General features: G+C 44.0%; 1 protein-coding gene across 1 annotated transcript in view; it reads left to right on the top strand.

Annotated features, from left to right (window-relative positions):
- The window catches only part of ABRAXAS2 (abraxas 2, BRISC complex subunit), a 31158-nt gene extending 22430 nt beyond the window's left edge, over positions 1-8728 (top strand). The window contains 6 exon segments of the mRNA XM_030334511.1: positions 728-788; positions 791-860; positions 1369-1454; positions 3011-3123; positions 3282-3283; positions 6524-8728. Coding sequence (XP_030190371.1) covers positions 728-788; positions 791-860; positions 1369-1454; positions 3011-3123; positions 3282-3283; positions 6524-6993 — 802 coding nt within the window. The 3' untranslated portion in view covers positions 6994-8728.
- Positions 8729-12014: the final 3286 nt, after the last annotated feature.

The following is a 12014-nucleotide window of genomic DNA, read 5'->3' as shown; positions in this document are numbered from 1 at the left end:
AATTTTTTTTTACTGTTTTTATTTATATTTGAGAGAGAGACCGAGCTGAGCGGGGGAGGGGCAGAGAGACGGAGACAGAATCTGAAGCAGGCTCCAGGCTCTGAGCTGTCAGCACAGAGCCGGACGTGGGGCTCGAACCCACAAGCAGTGGGATCATGACCTGAGCCGAAGTCGGATACTTAACCAACTGAGCCACCCAGGCGCCCCTAAATGTTTTATTTATTTTTGAGAGAGAGAGCACATGCAGGGAAGGGCAGAAAGAGGGAAACAGAGGATCCAAAGCCGACTCCTTACTGACAGCAGGGAGCCCAGTGTAGGGCTCGAACTCACGATCGTGAGCTCATGACTTGAGCCAAAATCGGATGCTTGATCCGACTGAGCTACTTACCCAGGTGCCCTTTGTGAAAACAATTATTAATTGTTAAATAGCCGTTTTGCAGATTTCCATTAAGTAATCAGTGGGTATTTCCTGAGCTCTTAACAGCAACCTCAGCGCTCTGCCAGTTGCTGTGGGGATGCAAAAGGAGGTATGAGACGGGACCTCTGCTCTCAAGGAGTTTACAGTCGAGTTTCTACCAGTTCATATGTCCTTGGGTTGTAAAAATAGGTGCTCCTGTGAGACCTTCTGGTAGTTCATCCGTGCCGAGACTCCCAACTCCTACTGCCAGGACCCATGGTTCAAGCAGAGCAGCGCCTTTGACATGGTCCTTTCTCCATGCTTCCGCAGGTATAATCAAAGGATATCCCTTGCTATCCCCAATCTAGGCATACTAGACCAGCAAGAGTACAAAAGTTTCTTCAGTTGCCAAATACTTCTCAGAGTTACGCCAAAGTTATCAAAGAGCATGGGTAAGTTGAAAGTAAAATGGAAGTGTTTTCCTTTCTTCCGTGAACAGTGTTTAACAGATTCATGGAAGACAAGCGAGATCAAGCTTGATGTGATTGAAGTGGAAAAATGCAGCTGGGTCATCCTCTAGCCCACCCACCGCACATGTCAGAATTTCATGCTTATCGAAAAGATAGTTTACCTTCACCAGTACTTTTGTTTTAAACATTTGCCCCAGTTTTTTTGTTGTGTTTTTTTTTTGCAATCGATATAAAAGTTTTGAAAGAGTATGCATATTTCTGAGGTTCCAAAGCTAAATGTGGTCACTGCTAAATGGGTAGCGTTTTATTACTTTCAAGTTGTCTTGGTAACGTGGGTTCTTTTTTTGTTCTCTTCCGTGATGTCTAGTGGCATGGGCATTGCTGCTGAGACAGTCACTTGGAACTGTAGCATTTACGTAATGAATTGAGGCGGGAAGAGTGATAGGAGAATGCCCTTTCTGGTCGTGATAATTTGTGTGACGTCTTTTTCCTGTCTTCTAGGTACTGACTTTTTTGACAAGGATGGAGTCATGAAAGACATCAGGGCGATTTATCAGGTGTATAATGCACTTCAGGAGAAAGTGCAGGTAACTCTCTATTTACTAGTTTTTTATCTTATTCATAATGCCCAAGTGCTTTTAATTCTACTTTAATTTTTAATCATCTCCCAACTGACAAATGAATCATGGTCCAAAAGTCAGAATGTGCTTTCCCCAAATAGTATCAGATGTGTGGGGTAGTTACTCACGTCAGCCTACAAAAGGCCTGTCTCATTATGCGCCTGATGAAAGTAGAGAGTCTGAAGTACAGTATTAGTATTACTAGTTTAAATACTTCTGACCCCGTTATAACAGTGTTTTCTTTGGGGAAATACATTCCACGTTTAAAGGATCGCTGAGAACACAGCTGTCTTCATCAGGACACTCGGAGTTGGGGACCCGCATCAAAGGGCGCCCGTGACCGGTACAGCCCTGCTCCTTCGCTCCGGTTCACTCGCTTTGCCCCCAGCTGCCTCCATCGAGTGGGAGGATCTCCCTGGAGCCTGTTCATTCCTAGTCATTCATGCAACAAGTATTTATGGAAACATCTCCTACAAGCCAGTGATTGAGCTAGGTGCTAACAGTACTTTCCCACGATCTTTGCATCATCCCCAGTGTGTTCCTATGAGTAATTTGCTCTGAACCCTAAGGACAAAAGAGGCTCTGAGAACAAGAGGGGAAGTGGTTGTGGCTGAAGAAGCTCTCCCAGACCTGGAGAAAGCCTAGCTTTGAGGAAGAAAGCCCCAAGGAATAGCGAGGGGAGTGCAGGCAGCTACCGAAAAAGAGGGAAGCACACTGATCGGCTTGGGGCCAAAGCAGAAAGCACGCACGACGCAGTTTCCAGCGTTAGTGTTCCAGAGTAGGGTCCCGGCCCACCTAGCAGCACAGGGAGCTTTATACAGGCTCGCTGGTGACCGGCCTACTTTCTGCAGTTTCTGGTATTTCTGCTATGGAAGGAACGTGCAGTGAAAAACAGCTTTTTGTCCTAAATTCATGACCGTGCTCTTTGCAGGCTGTCAGCACTGTCCTAGCCGACCTCAGAGTGGCTGTTCTCATTTCACTGCCGACTGCATAAGGCCTGCTGTGCAGCCGCCAGTAACGCATCGAGTGCCTTGATGGGAGTAGCCAGGTGGCATAGGGTGTAGACTCCCTGGCTGTCTTATTAAGTCCTCGACTTGAAACTTTGCCTCCCCGCTCTCCCCAATGATAATCTTTTTCTGTGAAATAAGTTTATTTGTGACATCTGATTTTTGATTGTTGGTTATAAATTAAAGTTGAAAGCCTCTCATTCCTGTCCTATCTGTTGTTCATCCTTTGGATGTAGACTGGTATGCAAGGAAGAATCAAATCTTTCCCATCTTACCCTATTTTCAAGAGTCCAGAGACTCAGTAGCATCATCATCTTCACAGAATTAAGAAGCAAGTCAGTGGATAACAGGACCTGTCCCTTGGGCCCTCCTGATCCTGCTCTGCCTCCCACATCTGCTTTGTGACTCGAGGCAGCGTCTGAGCTCTTCCTAGGGCTCCAGTCAGTGCTGTCTCCGTGGAACACCTCGTGCTTGAATTTGAAACGGACTGTTTCCTGTTGTCATTTTTTCCCTCAGGCAGTGTGTGCAGATGTGGAAAAGAGCGAGCGCGTTGTTGCGTCTTGTCAGGCAGAAGTGAACAAATTGAGAAGACAAATCACTCAGAGGAAACATGAAAGGAGCAAGAAGAAGTGAGTTTCCATTACTTTCACCATTTGGTATCAGGGAAACGTCTCGTTTCAAAACGTCGAACCACACGATAAATCACAGGAACCCTTCTACACTCGTCCAGCCCCGCGTGGGCTGATGGCGAGAGAGCGTTTGCTTGTCTCTAAGCTTTCCAGAAGAGAAGTACTGTTTCCCATGGTGTCCTTCCCAAGTCTCTGAAACCAAAAGAGGAGATTAAAAGGAGAAAGGTGTGAAGCAAGTGAGAATAAATCCCAGGAAAGGGTTGCCGCAGACTTGTGTGCCTTGACCGCTACGGTCTGTTCATAGCAGACGTGAAGTTCTGACTGAATTTTAATAACCCCGAACGCCTCCCGGGTGGGGATCATGTCCGTGTTCATCATACCGACCATAAAGGAGCGACCCAATATTCTCTTTTTTTTTTTAATTTATTTTTTAAATTTACGTCCAAATTAGCGTGTAGTGCAACAAGATTTCGGGAGTAGTAGATTCCTTACTGCCCCTTACCCCCTGTAGCCCATCCCCCTCCCACAACCCCTCCAGCAATCCTCAGTTTGTTCTCCATATTTATGAGTCTCTTTTGTTTTGTCCCTCCCTGTTTTTATATTATTTTTGTTTCCCTTCCCTTACGTTCATCTGTTTTGTCTCTTAAAGTCCCTCATAGGAGTGAAGTCCTATGATTTTTGTCTTTCTCTGAGTGACTAATTTCATCTTAGCGTAATACCTTCCACGTGGGTTCCCATCCATGTAGTGCCTAGTGGCACATTTCCTTCTTTTTGATTGCCGAGTGATACTCATTGTAGATATATACCACATCTTCTTTATCCATTCGTCCCTCGATGGACATTTGGGCCATTTCCATCTTTGGCTATTGTCGATAGTACCACTCTAAACTGGGGGTACATGTGCCCCTTGAAACAGCACACCTGTATCCCTTGGATAAATGCCTAGTAGTGCAATTGCTGGGTCGTTAGGGTAGTTCTGTTTTCAGTTTTTGAGGAACCTCCATACTGTTTTCCAGAGTGGCTGCACCAGCTTGCCTTCCCAGATCCAATATTCTTTTACATTCACTTGATTCTAGGATCCACAGCAAAGGCTGTGTAATGTCTGTTTTTTTGGTAGCTGTGGATGAATGGATACAATTAGGCTAAGGGAACCAGCTGTTGAATGAGAATTAGGCCCAAGAATCTATTGATTCCAGCATGGGAAGAGACATGTTTGCTATAGCATCACCACATTTAACCTGTGTACATTAAATGTATAATCTTTTCTGATTTAAGAAGAACTACTTGCAAACCGGGACATCTGGGTGGCTCAGTCGGTTAAGCGTCCGACTCTTGATTTCGGTTTAAGAGATCGAATCCCACATCAGGCTCTGCACTGACAGAGCAGAGCCTGCTTGGGATTCTCTCTCTCTCTCTCTCTCTCTCTCTCTCTCTTTCTCTCTCTCTGTGTCCCTCCCCCGCTTGGATGCACATTCTCCCAAAATAAGCAAATAAACTTTAAAAAAGTAACTTAAAAAAAATATTTGTAAACCAATTAAAAGGTAATTTATATTTCCAGGTAAGTGATACCTGATTCACATTTAGTGTTAACATTTTTTGAGAGATAATCAGGAATGCAGACAAGGATTTCTACACAAGAATAATAATCACAACTTTGTAACTCTAAAATCTTAGAAACAACCTATTGGAGTAGTCAAATAAATAGCAGTAGAATAATTGAATAAATTATGGCATATATATGGTGGAAATTGTACAGCCATTAAGGTGAATTTTTAATGACCTGGGATAATACCCACTATATTACCAGCATATTACCAGATAATACCCAGTAATGACCTGAGATAGTACCCAGAAAGCACTAGGATGTAAAATGACATAAACACACAATGTCAGCTATGTTTAAAATACACACACACACACACGCACACACACACCAGGCTGGATAATGAGACTGGAATTCAGAAACGGGGGGAAGGGTTGACATCTAAAATCTTTATCTTTTTTTTTTTAACTTTTAATATTTATTTATTTATTTATTTTTATTTATTTAACATTTATTCAGTTTTGAGAGACAGAGCATGAGCAGGGGAGGGGCAGAGAGAGAGGGAGACACAGAATCTGAAGCAGGCTCCAGGCTCTGATCTGTCAGCACAGAGCACGACTGGGGTTTGAACTCACAAACCGTGAGATCATGACCTGAGCCGAAGTTGAACACTCAACCAACTGAGCCATTCAGATGCCCCTAAAATGTTTATGTTTTAACTCCAACAAATCCTGTACTCTTTTCACCAAAAGTCTAATAGTATTATCTAGGCGATAGAATTATGGGTGATTTTATTTTCTCTGTTCTATTCTAAATTTTGTATGAGTGTTTTTCAAGGCTGTGGACTCCTAGTTGTGGTATTATTCCAGAGCATACACAAAAATGCACTATATTGGGGTGCCCGGCTGGCTCAATCGATGGAGAGTGCAGCTCTTGATCTCAGGGTGGTGAGTTTGAGCCCAACGTTGGGGTAGAGCTTACCTTAAAGAAAAAAAAGAAAAAAAATGTGCTGTATTTATGGCCTAGAACCTGGAAAATTGGCCACCTAATATAGGGCTTTTAAACTTGGAAGGAGAAAATGGTATACGAGTGTATTGTGATGAGTAGTTGTAAAGAGAAATGCTTTTTGATGTCTATCAAAGAAGAAAGTCACATTCAAATGACTGCCACGGGTGGTAAGGACTGTTTATTCCCGTCCCCACAGTCTGTAAGCACAGTAAGCAAGGGGAGGGAAACAGCACAGGATTTGGAATGAGAAGATCTGCCTTTTGAGTATCAGGGCCTCACTTCTAGTTGCTCCCTTAGTGAAGTCACTTAGCCTTTCTGAACTCTGGTCCCTTGGTTAATCATTTGGCGAACAGTGATATTAATAATGACGACTTCAGAAGGTTTTTATTAAAACCTTCTGAATAATAATAATAATAATAATAATAATAATAAAACCTTCTGAAAACCTTATTATTTTGTTAAATGATTATTTATTTTTGAGAGAGAGAGAGCACATGAGCCGGGGAGGGACAGAGAGAGGGCGACAGGATCCGAAGTGGGCTCTACACTGATAGCAGAGAGTTCGAGCTCACAAACTGCAAGATCATGCCCTGAGCTATAAAGCCGGACGCTCAACCAACTGAGCCACCCAGGCGCCCCCCGCAGAAGTTTTTTTTGAGGCTTAAAAAATTATAGGAACATGTTTTGTAAATTATGAAGTACCGTGCACATGTAAGATAATTAAGAGTAGTAATCAGTTTCACTGCTTTGTTGCCATTCTCTGGAACATTCAGGCTGACTGCTTAGTGCGTTGAGATGCAAAGCTGCCAAAATGGAGAAAGTGTTACAGTTTTCTTTGTTTTGGTCCAGGACTGCAGCAGGCGATGATCAGCAGGCAGGTGCCATCCGAAAGTTCGGGACCGGCCTTCAGCCCCCGGATGCCCTACGCTGGGCTTGCAGCCGAAGGTAGAAGTACGCTTGGAGACGCAGAGGCCTCCGATCCTCCTCCCCCTTATTCTGATTTTCACCCAAACAATCAAGAAAGTACTTTGAGCCATTCTCGCATGGAAACTAGTGTCTTTATGCCTCGGCCGCAGGCCGTGGGTTCTTCCAGTTACGCTTCCAGCAGTGCCGGACTGCAGTGTCCCGGGAGCGACACAGACCTTCCTCCTTCCCAAAGAGCAGCTGGAGACAGTGTCGAGGAGTCTGATGACAGCGATTACGAAAATTTGATTGACCCCACAGAACCCTCTAACAGCGAATACTCCCATTCGAGGGATTCTCGGGCCCTGACACATCCCGACGGGGGCTCCAGGAACACTCAGACCTCCCAGATTTAGCTGAACAAGAAACTCTCCACTTAGCATGGTTTTTCTTCATTGCTTACTGAGAGAGGTTTTTGAGGACTTAATCTGGGGGAGGGGGGAGAACTGCTTTCTCAGAGCCCCGGACACCCAACAGGAGGGTCCCCGGGCACAGAACTAACTGGTAGGAGCCTCACGTCCGCCGGTTCCCACCTGCAGTCGCAGTGCGCAGGTTTCGCGACCGAATCATTAAGATAATCAAATTGTCCTAATTCTGGTGCGATTCATGGATGTACTGGTAATTAGGCAGAGTGAAACTTATCAACATAGTTTCTGTTCTTTCAAATAATTGGAAAAAATTAGAGACTAAGCACAATTAGTCTATAAATGTTCTATAAATCAAAAACTTACCTCTTGCACTATCATGCTTGAAATTTACTTTTTCAAAGGGAAACGAGTTTAGCAGCAGCCTTCAAAGAACCTTCTTTCTATGATGAGCCAAATTCATCTTTGCCAGAAAGAAATTTTGATAATTCCAAGAAGCCTGATTGGAACAAATCGGATGGACCTTCTCTTGTCTGCATGACTTTGTGAGATCAAAGAGAGGGCTTTGTTTCAACTCTTTTCTACTAGCCTGATATTTGTTGTCACTTAAAATGGTTGCCTTTCAAAGAAAAAAAAAAAAAATGTAGAGATACTAATTACCAGTAAGTAATCATCCAAATAAGTATGTCATAAAATAAATTACTTATTTTTCTTTCGGGGTATGACAGTGACTGCTTTGTTGCACTAGCCACATTTATGGTCTCTGTTCTGGAGTCTTCCAACCGAAGGACACACAGCAGCAGATAACAGAAAGGAGTTCTGCTCCAGACCTGCGCTTCATGCGGAACAGACTCCAGACGCAGTGGAGTTAGCCGAGTTCGTACGTAAGGGATAGAACGCATTTAGCAATTCTGACCAATCCTAGTGTTAGTTTTATTTGTGGAGGAAAGATGTTTGATAAACCATTTGGGAATCTTGGTGACTAGAGATTCATTTTAAACCTGAATAACCATACTTATTATTTTTTAAATTGCTACTTGGAGGATAGTTGCGGAATGTGTAGAGACTTTCTGTTGGGATGCACTTATATTTTTATTTAATTACCGCTTGTTTCTAGTTTTGCCCAGAATGTGTGAAACCACTAAAGACATTCATGAGCGCGCTAGGTTCCTGGTTTGGAAATGACAAGACCCAGCGTTTGTGATGAGGTCAGCCCGCCGAAGTTAACGCTTTGGGATGTGACTGACCTTTCCCGTGAACTAGTTAAACCTGTGAGGATAAGAAAGGTTTTAAAGAGGCTTAAATCCGGGGTTCTGGAAAAGTAGTTTTATTTCGTTGGAGAGAAGTCGACTCCCTTGAGCTTCGGTTCCAATACTAAATGACACCGTGTAGACCGAAAAATGAATGCTAAAAGTGCCGTTCTTCCGAAGATCCACTCTGGGGTCTGTACTTTCTGCTGTCACTGTTTTGTTGGCCTTACACCACTGCCATTCGATTTGAGATGGTTGCAGACCTCTTCATCTGCACATGTGTTCTGGTTATCGGCTCCTTTCTAGCAGCTTCAGCACCAGTGTGAATTTCATTTTTTTAAGTGCCATAGCCATCTCCTCTGTTCAGATTCTGACATTCAGGAAAATACCTTTATTTTTATGCCATACTGAAACCTACAATGTGTATCTGACAAAGCAGTTAAATGTGACAATAAAAACTTATTTAATCATGGTACCACCGTTGTGACGTCTGTCTCAGCACCCACCAAGGTCCTTGCCTCAGTTCACTCAGGCCATTCTTAGGAGACTTAATACCAGTGTTCTATCTTTTAAATGTTCGTTTGTTTGTTTGTTTTTTTGAGATAGAGCGCACGTGCAAGCGGGGGAAGGCAGAAAGAGAGGGACAGAGAGAACCCTAAGCAGGCTCCATACTGTCAGTGCAGAGCCCCACACAGGGCTCAAGCTCACGAACCATAGATCATGGCCTGAGTCGAAATCAAGAGTCGGACGCTTAACCAACTGAGCCATCCAGGGGCCTTTTAATACGGTTCCTAAAGGTCACGAAAACTTACCGGCGTTCAGACTTTGGGTTAAGGCTGTTCGGGAAAATCCGAGAACGCTTTACTAATATGTTCCTGTTGATTCAAGGAGCATGTGTTGAGTACCAAGAGAACGGAGTATCCATTGAGTGCAACACTGAATCTTAGAAAGTCCCCCAAAGGCACCTTTCCCATAAGAACTGGTCTTGTTTGAAGAGATTCCTGCCTGAATCAAGCTAACCATGTTTAGATGTTTAGACGTTATAGACCTGGGCTCCTAGGTCATAGGGATTACAGAACTGCCTCTGAGAGGATCTGCTGGCTAGCGCAGCACTTCTGGGCTTCTGTGTGAGCCGTTCCCGGGAGCAATGCATCTCTTCCAAAATCCAAGGCGAGAGGCTGTTCAGTGAGATTTTAAATTTTTTTTTTTTTTTAACGTTTATTTATTTTTGGGACAGAGAGAGACAGAGCATGAACGGGGGAGGGGCAGAGCAGAGAGAGAGGGAGACACAGAATCGGAAGCAGGCTCCAGGCTCTGAGCCATCAGCCCAGAGCCTGACACGGGGCCTCGAACTCACGGACCGCGAGATCATGACCTGAGCTGAAGTCGGCCACTTAACCGACTGAGCCCCCAGGCGCCCCTCAGTGAGATTTTAAATGGGGGCTCTAGCCCTTCAAGATTCTACTCTGTGTCTCCTCCAACTATTTAGAAAAAAGAAGACAGGATTCTTTTTAACTTACTTAGAAGTCTGGCCTATGCTTAGTTACATGTTGGAATTGGCTTTTCTGGGGAAGGACCAAAACATAAAAACAGAAATTTCATCCCCAAATTCAGACTCTAAGGATTTATGTTTTAAATTCCAAAGTGGAGCAGTGACAATAACTGCTTTAATAAAAAGACTTTTTTTTGAAGTTTATTTATAATCTCTACACCCAGTGTGGGGCTTGAACTCTTGACCCTGAGATCCAGAGTTGCACGTTCCACTGACTGAGCCAGCCAGGTGCTCCCAAAAAGATTTAAATGTACCATCTTGTGACTCCATATCTTTTTTTTTGGAGCGAGAGAGGGCGTGAGTGAGTGAGGGGCCAGAGAGAGAAGGAGAATCCCATGCAGGCTCCACACTGTTTAGCATGGAGCCCAAAGTGGGGCTCGAGCTCACCCGATGCAGGGCTCGAACTCACGAACCGTGGGATCATGACCTGAGCCGAAGTCTATACGTAACCAACTGAGCCACTCAGGCGCCCCCATATCTTTTTCTTTTTTTTAAGTGTTTATTTTTGAGAGAGCATGAGTGGGGGAGAGGGGCAGAGAGACAGAATCCCAAGCAGCCTCCATGCTGTCAGCACAGAGCCCCATGCGGGACTCAATGACAAGATCTGTGAGATCGTGACCTGGGCTGAAATCAAGAGTCCAACACTTAACCGACTGAGCCACCCAGGCATCCTGTGAATCCATATCTTACGCAGCTAAAAAAAGGAGGTCTGGGGAATGCAAATAAAAATACAGTAGAAAAAACAGTTATTACCTTGTTCTGGGTCAGTACAGGTTTCATTCAGTTGCTAGAAGATCATCTACAAGGCTCTGCTTCCTTCTGTCTCACAGCAAAACCTTAATTCTGTCAGACAGGAAGACTGAAAGGAAACTGGTTCTGCAAAGGTGGTGCTAATAAATAGTGGAAAATGTTTACTTTTCGACCTCATGGCAAACAGATTCAGGGAAAGTTCTGGCATTTCACTTACACTTGTCTTCCCTTTTACAGTGATTTTCATGATGTCCTAAATAAAGCAGGAGAGTCAGGACATCGGGTACATCCAATGGGTTGCTCTGGGTTTCTCTGACCCCTGGAGATTGGGGAGGGGTGCCTCTCTCTAGCAGTGAGGCCTTAGAACCTCAACAGGGAGAGGTCCTCTTGAATGCCAGGTGCCACGCATGATCCAGAATGTAGTACTGAGAAGTGGCTTTCTATGTGCACAAAGATTTAGCAAAAAGGTCTTTCACTGTAGCTTTTTTCTAACAGTAAAAAACTGGAAGTCAATGCTAATGATAGCAGAATGGTTCAATTTGGTACACCCATAGAAGAAGCAGTCTGTAGCCATTAAAAATACTGAGATAAAGTAAAAAGATGTCTTGATGTGGGAAGATAGGTTCTAGGTACATGAAGAAAGCAGGTTTCCAAGTAGTATGTAAGTTATGGTCTGATTTAAGAAAAAAAATTTTTTTTAATGCTTATTTTTGAGAGAGAAAGAGAGTGCAAGCAGGGGATGAGCAGAGAGAAAGGGAGACAGAATCCGAAGCAGGCTCCAGCTCCGAGCTGTCAGCACAGAGCCCAATGTGGGGCTCGACTCACAAACCGTGAGATCATGACATGAGCTGAAGTTAGCCACTTAACCGACTGAGCCACCCAGGTGCCCCAGTATGGTCTGATTTTTAAGGGGAAAAATATATAATACTGCTGTTGATAGAAAACAATCTGGAAGGATCTTCGCCACAGTATTAACAGTGTTGTCCCTAGGTCATGGCAATACAGGTGATTTTTTTTTTCCATCCTTATTTGTATTTTTTTTAATGTCTATTTTTGAGAGAGAGAGAGAGAGGTGGGGTGAGGGAGGGGCAGAGAGAGAGGGAGACTAGAGGATCCAAAGCAGGTTCTGGGACAGCAGAGAGCCCGATGCGGGGTTTGAACCCACGAACTACAAGATCATAACCTGAGTCGAAGTCGGATGCTCAATGGACTGAGCCACCCAGGTGTCACCGTCCTTATCTGTGTTGTCTAATATCTCTGCAGTAAGTATTTGTATAATAAAAGACCTCGGAAATGGTGGGTCATTGGTTACATGAATTATTTCACGCACACCACCCTAGAAATGATTCTGTAAACATTCTTGATTCCCTGGGTCTCTTCACCACCTCACTGCAGTTTTTTAGACTTGTGGCCGATGTAGATCAGCCTTCTGAATGCTGCTAACTTCTCTGCATTCAACT

This window comes from Lynx canadensis, chromosome D2 (assembly GCF_007474595.2).
Source record: "Lynx canadensis isolate LIC74 chromosome D2, mLynCan4.pri.v2, whole genome shotgun sequence".
In the NCBI taxonomy this organism is placed as follows: domain Eukaryota; kingdom Metazoa; phylum Chordata; class Mammalia; order Carnivora; family Felidae; genus Lynx; species Lynx canadensis.
The sequence above is the reverse complement of the archived record's forward strand: the minus strand, read 5'-3'. Positions and strand labels throughout refer to the sequence as shown.